The sequence below is a fragment of the Salmo trutta genome, chromosome 29 (genome assembly GCF_901001165.1).
Source record: "Salmo trutta chromosome 29, fSalTru1.1, whole genome shotgun sequence".
NCBI lineage: Eukaryota > Metazoa > Chordata > Actinopteri > Salmoniformes > Salmonidae > Salmo > Salmo trutta.
Genome location: NC_042985.1, coordinates 22,873,560 through 22,890,295, shown reverse-complemented (window position 1 = coordinate 22,890,295; position 16,736 = coordinate 22,873,560). Strand labels below are relative to the sequence as shown.

At 46.4% G+C, this 16,736-nt stretch overlaps 1 protein-coding gene across 1 annotated transcript in view; it reads right to left on the bottom strand.

Annotated features, from left to right (window-relative positions):
* The window catches only part of mafa (MAF bZIP transcription factor a), a 122,894-nt gene that overhangs the window by 96,431 nt on the left and 9,727 nt on the right, over positions 1-16,736 (bottom strand). The window contains exon 2 of the mRNA XM_029721279.1: positions 10,681-10,751. Coding sequence (XP_029577139.1) covers positions 10,724-10,751 — 28 coding nt within the window. The 3' untranslated portion in view covers positions 10,681-10,723. The remainder of the gene's footprint in view (positions 1-10,680; positions 10,752-16,736) is intronic.

The window sequence follows — 16,736 nt, the reverse complement described above, 5'->3', positions numbered from 1 at the left end:
GAATGGCTGAGGGAGTTTCTGTGACGCGTGGAGGTCATCTGATGGCTTTAGATGGTGTTAGTGTGAAAGACAAACTACGACAGAGAGCACTGCAGCTCTCTCTGTCTGTTTACTCTGCTCTGCTCTGCCACATCTCCGTGCTACCACCTCTCCTTCCCTGGAAGTGCAGGATACAACAGTCCACATATGCACTAGTCTACACACGGACTCTGTCACTTCAGTGTGTCTTAATGAACTCCACATTACCAGACACTGTGTATATCATCTTAAGAAATCCTCTGCTTAGGTTTGGGTCAGTCGTATTAAGTCACATTGACGTTTATGGACGATCACGAATACCATGCCATAATCTTGTATACAGAGGTTTATAATTGGTTAAGTCAACCTGCCCAATACAATCTCATTCATATGAGTATAATACACTGTGAAGTGTGCACCAGCTATAGAGGGAATCTATAGAAACATATATGTACACACATATACAGCATGTGTGTAAACAGCAGTCTGGGCTTGTGGAGGACATGGGCACAGGGGGAATAACTGTGAGAGCCAATGCTGTTCAGTGTGTTCATTTCCTTATTGATTGACTCACTTGCTTTTCTCTGAGTGTTTGAAATGAATAACAGCCAGCAAAAATCAGACAGAGGGAGGAAAATCAGCACTTTCCCTGCAGTGAAGCCATTCATCAAGCTAACGAGGGGAAGGAGAGGAGGAGGAGAACTGATGTTTGGAGTGGAGGAGAGGAAGAGAGGACAAGGGAGGCAGGTGCGGTTTGGAGGGGAAGAGGAAGGAGAGAAAGGTGACGTCTAGGGCGGTAGTGAGGGAGGGGACGGATGGAAGGTTTTCTGGGAAGGAGCAGAGGGAGGGAGGTACTGTTTGCTAAGGAGGAAAAGGAGGAGAAGGAAGACGTTTGGAGGTGATGGGGTAAGGAGGCAGGGTGTACTGTTCTAAAAGAAGTACACAACAGGAAGAAGGAGAGGGTTGTCATTGAGGTGTGAGGAGGATGTAACAACGATAGAAGGAGAAGGGGCAATGACAGAGACTCAGTCGAGAGAGGCAGAGAGGGAGAGAGAGAGACAGAGAGAAAGAGAGAGAAAGAGATGCAGAGAGAGAAAGAGATACACAGAGAGAGAGGGAGAGAGAGAGAGAGAGAGAGAGCGAGAGAGACCGACAGACATAGTCAGAGACAGACAGAGAGACTGTGGTAAGAGTCCTTCTCATATTAGAGAGTTTATATGAGGACGTCTTTCTGGATTTTAAAACCATGTACAGAGTTTCCTTGCCAATGGCTAATGTGTGGACTGCATAGCTATAGACTGAGGTACAGGCTTCCAGGCAGTGTCCACTAATAGTGGTGTCTGTTCCAAGGCCTTCACCAGTAAGTGCTCTTTCAAGAGACCTCTGATGTCCAGTAGCTCTCCACAGTTTAGCCCACTGGGCAGGATGCTGATCTGATACAAACAAATGTATCTGTCTAGTACGCCTTCCCCTCTCAGTCCTCTACATGCTAGGGACTGTATCCGCAATTGGTGCTATTTTAGCTGCATGTAAATGTAAATTAAATAAACAAAACAATACTAACAAGCAAATGGTAGTGTTATTGTGCAGACACAGGGGCTGTCCGCCACCTGTGTCCTTCCTCCCACCCAGGTGATATGTGTGTCTCTCTCTTTGGGCCTACACTGCTCTGCCCTACCCCTGCCATACCTCCTCCACTACACTACACTACACTACACTACCCAGGTCCTTCACACACTGTGTGGGGCTGACTAGGATATTACTGCTGAGTCTTTGTTATTAGGCTTGGGAACGAAGAGAGGAGTGCCATGTGGAGAATTATGTCACAGGAAAATAATTTGCAAAGTGTAGCTATGCCCATACGCCCTGGGCTAAATCTAGCACCACTTCACAACCAAGCCCAGTCCAGCTTAGAGGAGGGGGAAGCAGAAACCCTGGTGGTACTGAACAGTACTCCTTTGTTCTTTCCCTCTGCCTCTATTTACAGTAGAAAGATATAGACTGAGTATACAAAACATTAGGAACATCTGCTCTTTCCATGACATAGACTGACCAGGTGAATCCAGCAATGATCCCTTATTGGTGTCATCTATTAAATCCACTTCAATCAGTATAGATGAAGGGGAGGAGACAGGTTAAAGAAGGATGTTTAAGCCTTGAGACATATGGATTGTGTATGTGTGCCATTCAGAGGGTGAATGGGCAAGACAAAATATGTAAGTGCCTTTGAACAGGTTATCTCTGTTGTCATCTATGCATAGTCACTTTAATTAACTCTACCTACATGTACATACTACCTCAACTAACCGGTGCCCCCGCACATTGACTCTGTACTGGCCCTGTATACACTGTTATTTTTTACTGCTGCTCTTTAACTACTTGTTACTTTTATCTCTTATTCTGATCCGTATGTTTTTAAACTGCACTGTCAGTTAGGGGCTCGTAAGTAAGCATTTTACTGTATGGTCTACACCTGTTGTATTCGGCGCATGTGACTAATAAAATGTGATTTGATTTGATTTGGTAGTGCATGCCAGGCGCACCGGTTTGATTGTGTCAAGAACTGCAACAGTGCTGGTGTTTTCATGCTCAACAGTTTCTTGTGTGTATCAAGAATGATCCACCACCCAAAGGACATCCAGCCAACTTGACACAACTGTGGGAGGCATTGGAGTCAACATGGGCCAGCATCCCGGTGGAACGCTTTCGACACCGTGTAGAGTCCATGCCCTGGCGAATTGAGGCTGTTCTGAGGACAAAAGGGGGAGCAACTCAATATTAGGAAGGTGTTCCTAATGTTTTGTACACTCAGTGTATGTGCCACACTGCTAACATTCTTAACCCTTTGTCAAACATTTTCTGTCTCTAATGTCACTGAGTACAGTCTTATAGTCTTTAAATCCTATGCCCTGCGCTCTCTGACAGAGATAAAGGTCTAGAGATTCCCAGAGCCTATTATAAAACGCTAGTCTGAAGGCAAGGGTCTAAGATACGTTTCTCAGTCTATGATGTAGAGACTAAAGAGGACCACAGAGCCTATAACAGAGCCCAGAGCCCAAGGCTGGGCCAGGCTGGGCCGAGGGGAAAAGTAATCATGATTCATGGTGCCTGACAGTGGGTGACGTCTACTGTACCCAGCTGGCTGTACATGGAGATCTATATTTTTAACCTTAAAGCCAGACCACAGTGTCTTCGGTTATCCATGCTAAATATAGACTCACTCCTACTGCACACTTCTCCAGTTTCTCACTCCTTTCTGAGAGGCATGTGGAGGAGAAAAGAGGGTGAGAGAGGGATAGATAGATAGATAGAGAGAGAGAGACAGAGAGAGAAAAAGAGAGAGAGAGAGAGAAAGAGAGAGAGAGAGAGAGAGAGAGAGAGAGAGAGAGAGAGAGAGAGAGAGATGGACAGGGTTTGTGGGGTGGGGGGGAACATGTCGCCCCGGTCCTGATGTAAATAAATCACCCTCAACTGTTGACCCGTGTGTAGCGAAAGGGGTTGGAGGGGTTGTTTTTGTACCCCTGCTCTGCTCCCCCCCACCTCTCTGCCCCCTCTCCCACCATCACTTTCCCCTCTTCCGTGTGACAGGTCAATCTGGATGGATTTCATCTGCCCTCCCTCGTCTAGGGAGGCCAACATCCTGTATGGCAACTAGAAATAGAGTGAGCGCTCTGGGACAGAGGAGGGGAGGGGAGGAGAGCACTGCTGAGCAGCTAGAGAGAAGTGGTGAGGGTGAGAGGATGGTGTTGTGTCATACACACACATGTAATCAGGCATGTGGCGTGGGTGATAAACTGACTCATACAGGCACACACACTCACTCTGTAGTGATCGTGAGATGGGTGTCTTTGTGAAAGGGGTGCTGTGTGTGGCTGAAACGGAGTCAGCGAGTCTGACCCAAGCCATCCTACTGTCACACGGTCACACAGCCACGGGTGGTGGCCCTCCCTGTCCGTTAGACCCTGCTCCACATCTGACCACACACACACACTCAATGGCACATAAGCCAGCCTATTCATCCTCCTCAGCCCTCAACTCATAAGCATGGGAGTGTGTGCACACACACATACACAGAAAGACACACACACGGAAACACACACACAGAAACACACACACACACACCTGTCACTTTGTCCTTGTCAGCAGATTCTGGGTCTCTTTCCCCCTGCTGGGTGTTGAACTCCAGTCCCCCTCTGCCAGGGCCACCACTAGGGTAAGGTGCCTGCCTGCTGTCCTCCCAGTCAGGTCTGAACACACACACACACACAGACACACTAGAACAAAAGGACAAACTCGTCTCAGCCATGACCCCTCTCCTCACACAGCCACAGTAGCCCTTATTCCATGATTCCTCCTGTATTCATTACATGTACATTTTGACAGTTTAGTCATTCAGCAGACGCTCTTATCCAAAGTGAATTACAGGTAGTGCCTTCATCTTAAGGTAGCTAGGAGGGACAGCCACATATCACAGCCATAGTAAGTACATTTTTCCTCAATAAAGTAGCTATCAGCAAAGTCAGAGCTACTGTATTAATACAATAAAATAAAAGATACAAATTAAAGTGTGAGTGTTAGTTCACGAAAGGCATTCTTTTTTTTCTATCTATTCTTTCACTCACTCAATCGTGTCTGAGGCTCAGATGGTGACACCTGTGTTTTGGTGGCTGGTGGTGGCTGGCCCGCTCCAGCCAGTCAGGACTCTTTTTCCCAGGCAAGGACAGTCAGACCCTGGCTCTTTGTTTCCATCACTCAGCCTGTCCTCCTGGAGCTACGTGGCCAGACTGCTCATTGCACTCCCCCTCCTCCCCCATCCCTTCTCATATGCATGGATTTGCATAAAACAAAGACACTGCCTAGCCGGAGTCGCCTGAGGAGAGACGGAAACCAAGATGACTGTCGGCCATCGACCGGACCGGGCCAAGCCGAGCTGTAAGAGGTTTGGCAGGTAGTCAGGGTGCGGTACGATGTTTTAACACATGGTGGCGAGTAAGATGGACGCCCTCATGGTTTTCCACTTTCCCTCGCTTCCACTCGCCAACCGTCCGTTCTCTGACATGGCGTTGTTTATATCCTGTGCAGGTGAGCAGAGGTCACCTGATTCACGGTGGTGACATGGGAGGAGAAGAGGAGCATTTAAAACACTTCATCTAAAGATGATTTGTCCTTGTCTCCCCTGATGCCTTTTGTCCTCCCTCACTCTCACTCTCTCACTCTCCCTCTTTGCTGAAGTTAAGTGGAGCTGGAGACAGGCCAGCTACTGATCCCAGGCCCCACTTAGAGACAATCAGGGAAATAACACTGGACACACTAAGGGCCATAATGGAATGTCTCGATCTAGCAGTATAGCGTATAGAGATAGAGACCACAGATTGTGCCATCCCATTTCAGGCTATTTTGGAAAAGTGATATTTCTGAATACTTTTCACAATTAATTATGTATATATATATATATATATATATATATATATACTATATATATACTGTTCAAAAAAATAAAGGGAACACTTAAAAAACACAATGTAACTCCAAGTCAATCACACTTCTGTGAAATCAAACTGTCCACTTAGGAAGCAACACTGATTGACAATAAATTTCACATGCTGTTGTGCAAATGGAATAGAAAACAGGTGGAAATTATAGGCAATTAGCAAGACACCCCCAATAAAGGAGTGGTTCTGCAGGTGGTGACCACAGACCACTTCTCAGTTCCTATGCTTTTTGGCTGATGTTTTGGTCACTTTTGAATGCTGGCGGTGCTTTCACTCTAGTGGTAGCATGAGACGGAGTCTACGACCCACATAAGTGGCTCAGGTAGTGCAGCTCATCCAGGATGGCACATCAATGCGAGCTGTGGCAAGAAGATTTGCTGTGTCTGTCAGCATAGTGTCCAGAGCATGGAGGCGCTACCAGGAGACAGGCCAGTACATCAGGAGACGTGGAGGAGGCTGTAGGAGGGCAACAACCCAGCAGCAGGACCGCTACCTCCGCCTTTGTGCAAGGAGGAGCGGGAGGAGCACTACCAGAGCCCTGCAAAATGACCTCCAGCAGGCCACAAACGTGCATGTGTCTGCTCAAACGGTCAGAAACAGACTCCATGAGGGTGGTATGAAGGCCCGACGTCCACAGGTGGGGGTTGTGCTTACAGCCCAACACCGTGCAGGACGTTTGGCATTTGCCAGAGAACACCAAGATTGGCAAATTCGCCACTGGCGCCCTGTGCTCTTCACAGATGAAAGCAGGTTCACACTGAGCACGTGACAGACGTGACAGAGTCTGGAGACGCCGTGGAGAACGTTCTGCTGCCTGCAACATCCTCCAGCATGACCGGTTTGGCGGTGGGTCAGTCATGGTGTGGGGTGGCATTTCTTTGGGGGGCCGCACAGCCCTCCATGTGCTCGCCAGAGGTAGCCTGACTGCCATTAGGTACCGAGATGAGATCCTCAGACCCCTTGTGAGACCATATGCTGGTGCGGTTGGCCCTGGGTTCCTCCTAATGCAAGATTATGCTAGACCTCATGTGGCTGGAGTGTGTCAGCAGTTCCTGCAAGAGGAAGGCATTACGCTATGGACTGGCCTGCCCGTTCCCCAGACCTGAATCCAATTGAGCACATCTGGGACATCATGTCTCGCTCCATCCACCAACGCCACGTTGCACCACAGACTGTCCAGGAGTTGGCGGATGCTTTAGTCCAGGTCTGGGAGGAGATCCCTCAGGAGACCATCCGCCACCTCATCAGGAGCATGCCCAGGCGTTGTAGGGAGGTCATACAGGCACGTGGAGGCCACACACACTACTGAGCCTAATTTTGACTTGTTTTAAGGACATTACATCAAAGTTGGATCAGCCTGTAGTGTGGTTTTCCACTTTCATTTTGAGTGTGACTCCAAATCCAGACCTCCATGGGTTGATAAATTGGATTTCCATTGATTATTTTTGTGTGATTTTGTTGTCAGCACATTCAACTATGTAAAGAAAAAAGTATTTAATAAGATTATTTCATTCATTCAGATCTAGGATGTGTTATTTTAGTGTTCCCTTTATTTTTTTGAGCAGTGTATATATATATACACACAGTTGAAGTCGGAAGTTTACGTACACCTTAGCCAAATACATTAAAACTCAGCTTTTCACAATTCCTGACATTTAATCCTAGTAAAATTCCCTGTCTTAGGTCAGTTAGGATCACCACTTTATTTTAAGAATGTGAAATGTCAGAAAAATAGTAGAGAGAATGATTTATTACAGCTTTAATTTTTTTCATCACATTCCCAGTGGGTCAGAAGTTTACATACACTCAATTAATATTTGGTAGCATTGCCTTTAAATTATTTTACTTGGGTCAAACATTTCGGGTAGCCTTCCACAAGCTTCCCACAATAAGTTGGGTGAATTTTGGCCCATTCCTCCTGACAGAGCTGGTGTAACTGAATCATGTTTGTAGGCCTCCTTGCTTGCACACACTTTTTTAGTTATGCCCACAAATTTTCAATAGGATTGAGGTCAGGGCTTTGTGATGGCCACTCCAATACCTTGACTTTGTTGTCCTTAAGCCATTTTGCCACAACTTTGGAAGTATGCTTGGGTTCATTGTCCAGTCTTGAGATGTTGCTTCAATGTATACACATAATTTTCCTACTTCATGATGCCATTGATTTTGTGAAGTGCACCAGTCCCTCCTGCAGCATAGCACCCCCACAACATGATGCTACCACCCCCGTGCTTCACGGTTGGGATGGTGTTCTTTGGCTTGCAAGCCTCCCCCTTTCTCTTCCAAACATAACGATGGTCATTATGGCCAAACAGTTCAATTTTTTTTTCATCAGACCAGAGGACATTTTTCCAAAAAGTATGATCTTTGTCCCCTTGTGCAGTTGCAAACCGTAGTCTGGCTTTTTTATGGTGGTTTTGGAGCAGTGGCTTCTTCTGAGCGGCGTTTCAGGTTATGTTGATATAGGACTCATTTCACTGTGGATATAGATACTTTTCTACCTGTTTCCTCCAGCAGCTTCACAAGGTCCTTTACTGTTGTTCTGGGATTGATTTTCACTTTTCGCACCAAAGTACGTTCATCTCTAGGAGACAGAACGCGTCTCCTTCCTGAGCAGTATGATGGCTGCGTGGTCCCATGGTGTTTATAATGGCAAACTATTGTTTGTACAGATGAACGTGGTACCTTCAGGCATTTGGAAATTGCTCCCAAGGATGAACCAGACTTGCAGAGGTCTACAATTTTTTTTCTGAGGTCTTGGCTGATTTCTTTTGATTTTCCCATGATGTCAAGCAAAGAGGCCCTGAGTTTGAAGGTAGGCTTTGAAATACATCCACAGGTACACTAATTGACAAATGATGTCAATTAGCCTATCAGAAGCTTCTAAAGCCATGACATCCTTTTCTGGAATTTTCCAAGCTGTTTCAAGGTACAGTCAACTTAGTGTGTGTAAACTTCTGACCCACTGGAATTGTGATACAGTGAATTATAAGTGAAATAATCTGTATGTAAACAATTGTTGGAAAAATTACTTGTGTCATGCACAAAGTAGATGTCCTAACCGACATGCCAAAACTATAGTTTGATAACAAGAAATTTGTGGAGTGGTTGAAAAATGAGTTTTAATGACTCCAACCTAAGTGTATGTAAACTTACAACTTCAACTGTATGTATATATATATATATATATATATATATATATATATATATATATATATATATATATATATATATATATATATTACTGAGTGTACAAAACATTAGGAACACCTTCTCAATATTGAGTTGCACCCGCTTTTGCCCTCAGAACATCCTCAATTCATCGGGGCATGGACTCTACAAGGTGTCAAACGCGTTCCTCATGAATGCTGGCCAATTTTCACTCCAGTGCTTCCCACAGTTGTGTCAAGTTGGCTGGATGTCCTTTGGGTGTTGGACCATTCTTGATACACACAGGAAACTGTTGAGCGCGAAAAACCCTGCAGCGTTGCAGTTAATTAAGACACTCAAATTTCTGCACCTTGCACCAACAACCATACCCCTTTCAAAGGCACTTAAATATTGTGTCTTGCCCATTTACCTTCTTAATGGCACATACACCCAATCCATGTCTCAATTGTCTCAAGACTTAATTTTTTTACCTGTCTCCCCCTCTTCATCTACAGGTGACATCAATAAGGGATCATAGCTTTCACCTGGATTCACCTGGTCAGTCTATATCATGTAAAGAGCAGGTGTACCTAATGATTTGTCCATTCACTGTATGTGTCTTTCTCTGCTTGTGCAGTGTGTTAACCATCTGTAACTCACTTATAACAAATCACTCCCTCAGTCTGAATAGAGTTCCAGTTAGGGGAGCACCAGGTAGTGTACTATTACTGGTCCTGTTGACAGGGTAAGCCCAGTGACTGAGTGCAGTAGGGTCACTGGTCCCCGGACACAGACTGGGGATCAGGGGGATGAGAGGGATTTCCCGTTGAGGAGCTGCCTGGGGGGGGCATGAGGGAACATGCCTGCAGAGGGAACATGGGCGTTTCGGGGAGATGGTTGGAGGTATGAAGGGGGTTGTAATGTATAGTGTACCATATAGGGGTATGGAGGGTTTAGGGGCTATTAGTGACTCCTTTTATGATGGAACGGGATATGATCAGTACAGCTGAATGTAAACACGGCACAAACCACCCAATAAAATTGTCAATACACACTCCTTAAAACACTGTTTCACTTACACACACACACACACACACACACACACACACACACACACACACACACACACACACACACACACACACACACACACTAGCATGTTTTCTCTGTCACAGTGGGCACCCACATAGACAGAGCAGCTCAAGTTTCATGCTGACGAGTCACGAACGAAGCGTCCCTCCTAACAGATTAGTCGATGGGTTTCGGCACGGCACAATCAGCGAAGCCATTACAGAAACAATTGGTTTTGTGATAAACATTGGCCTCAGTTTCCCTTCATCTCTGTGCATCGATTACAAACGACTGTAGAAATGTTCTTTAGTCGGATCCCTTTTGTATATGAACCCTACTCTGGGTGTTGCTACAGGTTCAGTAGAATAGAATAGAAAGTGCCATCGAACCCAGGAGCTGGGATAAGTATATAGCTCCAGCAGGTAGACGTTTCCAGGGCGACCCTTACATTTCTCAGATGTACATTAAGAGTGAGGATGGGACATGGACATGCTGGAGTACTGCTCCATGAACATCATAAAGTGATGAAATGGAGAAATATATTGAGAGAGATATTGTAGAGGTGACATGGTGGCGGCATCAGATTCATGAATAAAGAATGACAAACATTATTACATAGCTGTAATGGACCCTTCAGAGAACCACACATTATGTTATGATAACATACAGTATAGACTGGTTTAATACATGTTAAATTGCATTAGGTTTCAAATGTGTTGATAGTGAAAAGTTGAAAAACAATTCATTAAATTAAACTGATTCATTAAAAACACTGGTTTTGCGACTGTAAAAGTATAAATATTTAAAATGAATAATAATAATGGTAATAATAATAATATGATTAATAATCATATTTTTCAACACTACTCACTACATCATTACTGAAAGAGAAAGAGAGAGTAAGAGAGTGAAAGAGAAAGAGAGCGAGAGAAAGAGAGTTGTGTTTTACCTCAGACATCAAGACCAAGGGCGCGGAGGGGCGAGGCTCTCGATCACAGATGGAGGAATTTTCTGGATGACCTGAAAATGCAGATAGCAGAAGACCCAGTCAAAACACACACCATGAATACACGCACACACACTCTGCCGGTATCATCACGTACGCAGACAGTGAGTTTTCAGTCAACTCAGCTGGGTATCTACACGCCCAACAGCATATGGTGTACTAATGCAGACACACACACACACACACACACACACACACACACACACACACACAGAGAGAGAGAGAGAGAGAGAGAGAGAGAGAGAATGTGAAAGTGAGATACACAGGCATTTACAGTAGTAGACAGCCTTATGCTCATGATGGTGACTTGGCTCCTGGTACCATTGGAGAGGTCCACAGCCCTGCCCTCACAGCAGAGCTGTGCATCACTCTGAGCCCTCACTGGCTGGGCCCACACCTAGCATCACTCTGAGCCCTCACTGGCTGGGCCCACACCTAGCATCACTCTGAGCCCTCACTGGCTGGGCCCACACCTAGCATCACTCTGAGCCCTCACTGGCTGGGCCCACACCTAGCATCACTCTGAGCCCTCACTGGCTGGGCCCACACCTAGCATCACTCTGAGCCCTCACTGGCTGGGCCCACACCTAGCATCACTCTGAGCCCTCACTGGCTGGGCCCACACCTAGCATCACTCTGAGCCCTCACTGGCTGGGCCCACACCTAGCATCATTCTGAGCCCTCACTGGCTGGGCCCACACCTAGCATCACTCTGAGCCCTCACTGGCTGGGCCCACACGTAGCATCATTCTGAGCCCTCACTGGCTGGGCCCACACCTAGCATCATTCTGAGCCCTCACTGGCTGGGCCCACACCTAGCATCACTCTGAGCCCTCACTGGCTGGGCCCACACCTAGCATCACTCTGAGCCCTCACTGGCTGGGCCCACACCTAGCATCACTCTGAGCCCTCACTGGCTGGGCCCACACCTAGCATCACTCTGAGCCCTCACTGGCTGGGCCCACACCTAGCATCACTCTGAGCCCTCACTGGCTGGGCCCACACCTAGCATCACTCTGAGCCCTCACTGGCTGGGCCCACACCTAGCATCACTCTGAGCCCTCACTGGCTGGGCCCACACCTAGCATCACTCTGAGCCTTCACTGGCTGGGCCCACACGTAGCATCATTCTGAGCCCTCACTGGCTGGGCCCACACCTAGCATCATTCTGAGCCCTCACTGGCTGGGCCCACACCTAGCATCACTCTGAGCCCTCACTGGCTGGGCCCACACCTAGCATCACTCTGAGCCCTCACTGGCTGGGCCCACACCTAGCATCACTCTGAGCCCTCACTGGCTGGGCCCACACCTAGCATCACTCTGAGCCCTCACTGGCTGGGCCCACACCTAGCATCGTTCTGAGCCCTCACTGGCTGGGCCCACACCTAGCATTACTCTGAGCCCTCACTGGCTGGGCCCACACCTACCATCACTCTGAGCCCTCACTGGCTGGGCCCACACCTAGCATCACTCTGAGCCCTCACTGGCTGGGCCCACACCTAGCATCACTCTGAGCCCTCACTGGCTGGGCCCACACCTAGCATCATTCTGAGCCCTCACTGGCTGGGCCCACACCTAGCATCATTCTGAGCCCTCACTGGCTGGGCCCACACCTAGCATCACTCTGAGCCCTCACTGGCTGGGCCCACACCTAGCATCACTCTGAGCCCTCACTGGCTGGGCCCACACCTAGCATCACTCTGAGCCCTCACTGGCTGGGCCCACACCTAGCATCACTCTGAGCCCTCACTGGCTGGGCCCACACCTAGCATCACTCTGAGCCCTCACTGGCTGGGCCCACACCTAGCATTACTCTGAGCCCTCACTGGCTGGGCCCACACCTAGCATCACTCTGAGCCCTCACTGGCTGGGCCCACACCTAGCATCACTTTGAGCCCTCACTGGCTGGGTCTGGACCTAGCATTACTCTGAGGCCTCACTGGCTGGGTCTGGACCTAGCATCACTCTAAACTCACACAGGCTGGGTCTGGACAGACAGACAGACAGACAGACAGACAGACAGACAGACAGACAGACAGACAGACAGACAGACAGACAGACAGACAGACAGACAGACAGACAGACAGACAGACAGACAGACAGACAGACAGACAGACAGAAACAGAGACGGACAGAGAGAAATTGTTGGAATGAGATGGGTATGAAATAGAGAGGAGAAAAAGAGAGGGGGAAGCTCTGGGAGGAGTGGAGGTCACCTTGCTTGGTTAGGAGATCAATGTCCGTTTGACTTGCAGTGAGTGGTGTGGCGTGTGTGTGCATGTGTGAGTGTGTGTGTGTGTTGGGTCTCATCGGTGTGAAAAGTCTGAGCAGTGTCACTCCGCATTGTAGAGGATAAAAAAAATCTAAATCCACCGTATTTATTCTGTAAAAATTATTATTCACAATTATTGACATTCTTTTACTTTTATACAAACCATCTACAATTGAAACATCTGAATAAGCAGTGGTGGAAAAATTACAGTCTAAGAAATACTTCATCTCTACACTGCAGTGGAGAAAATCTGAAATTATTGGGTTTTCAAATAAATGCCACGTAACTCAATTTTACTGAGCTCTGACAAACTCCAGGAAAACAGCGGCGACGCAGTCTGCTGATGTAGAGAGCACAGCAGGACATAAAGTCAGCGCGGCTAAATCACTGCACGTGTAAACGTTTATCAGAGAGATGCAGATATGTTATGCCTGAACGCAACCCAAACTAGCCCCTAACTGCTGTGAAGAAGGGGATGGGTACGTTCAAGGACCTTCTATATAGAAGTGCTTTTTATTTAGTCAACATGATTCCCTGCAACCTTCAAAAAACAGGTGGTAATGAAGAGTTAATAATAACTTCCTAAATTCATATCGGTGTACAGTATATTTGGCAATAATTGGTTTATGCTTCTGACTCACACAGGAGCATATAAACAGATACATACATTCAGCCTCCAAAATGAACTTAAATAACTCATGAGGATAACGAGGCGCTAGGCTACTTTGGCTTGAAGTGTTTCCAAAAAAACATATAGATTATTCAGACTTTTGGGGGAATTGGAGAAGCCTAACACATTCATATCATCAGAGTGATTTTGATTAAAATATATATATACATATACTGTTTAAGAATTATTTTCTGAGTGAGTTTTTTTCTAGAATGAAAAGCAGATGTCATTTGGAGAGAAAGAGAAAGTATTTTAAAGTAGAAGTCCGCTACTCTCTCTCCCCTCTCTCTCTCTCTCTCTCTCTTTCGGTCTCTGTCCTGCCATCCTCTGTGCCACCGGACCTCAGAGAGCTGGTGTTGGATTCATTTAAGTCCCAGTCCCTTTGCTTTAGCTCCATTTGCAGACATATAAAATTACCCCTCAGAGTACGGCTACACTTCATTATCAACATAACCTGCAGCCAGCCACTCTCAAGGACAACTCTCTAATGAGTCACATGCCTATTCCCTTTAAAATATCTATTTGAAGCACAAAGTTTCGACTTTCTGCTGCCCCAAAGAGGATAAAATGAGAGGAATATTTCCCAGTAAAATAAGCGCATCTTAATTGATCCCTGATGCACGTTTCCCCCTGAAGGAGGGAGAAAGCTTTTCTTCTCAGAGAGGATAGGAGGTGAGTAATGTTGCTGTTTCCTGTTTTCTCCCAGCGTCCTCTACCAACCTGGGCAGGCCCTATAAGAAGGTTAGTAGGGAGGGGATAAGCCTCACCATTCACTCTGTGAAGGGATAAAACAACTATTTTTCAATACAATCTACATGACATACAGTATACTGTTTTATTTGACTCAACATGAATAATGCTTGTAAAGCAAATTTTTACTGTGTCATGGCTATTGAATAAAAAGTCTGATTTGGATTTGGGGAGTCTGTTTTATCCAAACAATTAGGTCTACCCTCCTGGGTTGTTCTTGTCAAGGATAGAGTTGATGGCCTTTACCTGTTAGAAGGTAGGTCGTCTTAAGCTGTCTAAATAAAGCATAAACAAAAGCTGTGTGTTCTATTATTCATTGGACTCTGTTTGGCCCAGAGAGAATCCAGGTTAGCACGCCAACCCCACGTTTCCTGTCTGCCCTCCTCACTCTAGCGTCTGTCCGTGTGTGTGTATGTGTGTGTTTGTGTGTGCTTGCACCCTGTCTCTGCACCTTCACACACACAGACGCATAGATAAACTAAGACGTTCACAGAGGTGAAAGGTCATGACGCCTGCGCAGACCAACACAAACACACACTACAAGATCTATCTCTCTCATAAGCACACACATACACACACACACACAGACACACACACACTAATGTCTCTCACACAGAGCCAAAGCAGGTTAAGGGCAGTGTGGTGTTCTACATTTAAATCATTAGCCTGTTGATATAGGAATCAGTGTGATTTAGGAATTATTACATTAATACCCAGAGGGGGAATATTGTAACAGAGGAGAGGTTTGTCACCAGTCCCTGATTCTCTAATTAACACACCAACAATGACACATAGACACATACTGTGCTTACTCATACACACACGTGACTTAACCGGACAAGCTGTAGCAAAACTCTCTTACACTCTTTGGAACACACAAGCACACATTTGGAGACCGGTAAAACTGCAGTGAGTGTTGAGCTCTCTGTACACATACACAGTCTGGAGCTAAGTGGCTGCTATGATGGCAGTATATATTATTCAGTCAGTAATAATGTAGAGCGTTAGCTGTGTGTATCTCACACACGGAGCTGTCTCTCTAAGAAGAGGAAATGAGTGTGTTCCCCTGGGTTAGGGATTACTCTAATGACTTTGTGTACGGCCCTGTGCGCTCTCACTTTTGACCTCCATACATCCTCTGAAAGACAGCCTGACACACAGACACAGACACACGCATGGACAAATGTACACACACACACACACACACACACACACACACACACACACACACACACACACACACACACACACACACACACACACACACACACACACACACACACACACACACACACACACAAACCTACCTGAGCCCCTCTCCTGGGGGGCCCTTTTTGAGCCCCTGGAGGAGTCGGGAACCCTGCCTAGGATGTGTTGCTCCCTGAGCGAACACCCCACCCTGTCCACCTCCCACCTCCGTAGGTGGAAAACATCAACGCGTTGCATCGCTCCGAATGAACACCTCAGTGAGAGCAGATAGAACCATCACTCAGATAACCATGCACTGTAGCAACAGCATCTATCGCTTATCTGTCAGTCCTCAATCAAATGTGCCAAGATTCAATATATTGTGGTTAAATCAAAGAATATAAAAACAAATATTACAATCATTAATTATGGACAATGGCCATCACATGATCCAAAAAACAATAGCTGAGGACTAATCCTCACTACATCTGATTATTTTCGAACAGAACAATCAATTACAGAGAGAGAGAGAGAGTGTGTGTGTGTGTGTGTGGGGGGGGGGGGCTAAGACTGATTCATATCTGGTAAGACACAGTGAAGGCTGTCCCTCTCTCTCTCTCTCACACACACACACACACACACACACACACACACACAGAGAGAGAGAGAGAGAGAAAGCGAGGGTTGAGTCGTTCTCAACATACAGCTCCAAACACTCCCCCAAAATGATAGGAATTAGGCTCCTTATACACAAAGAAACACTCTGCCAAGATAAAGAGCCAAATATTAAGAAGTCAATGTTCAAATCCAGTGAACAGAATAGCAGATGCAAAAAGCCAAATAATATCTTCCCAAAATGATGCAAACAATTGTTGGTTGTTTTGTGTGGCTAATGTGAAATATATCAATACATGGCATCTCCATGGCCGGGGATCAAACACGTATGTAATTAGATAAATTGAGTAGTTTCTCCTAAGTAAGCAGGAGAGGGGCTTGGCTGTAAATTGCGTGGTGTGTGCATGCTAAGACACAGGCCTGGCACAGCTGCAGAGAGCCGCACTCACAATTTATCATCTCTACATCGCAGGAGCCGCTGGCCCACTCCGCTATTAATCATCA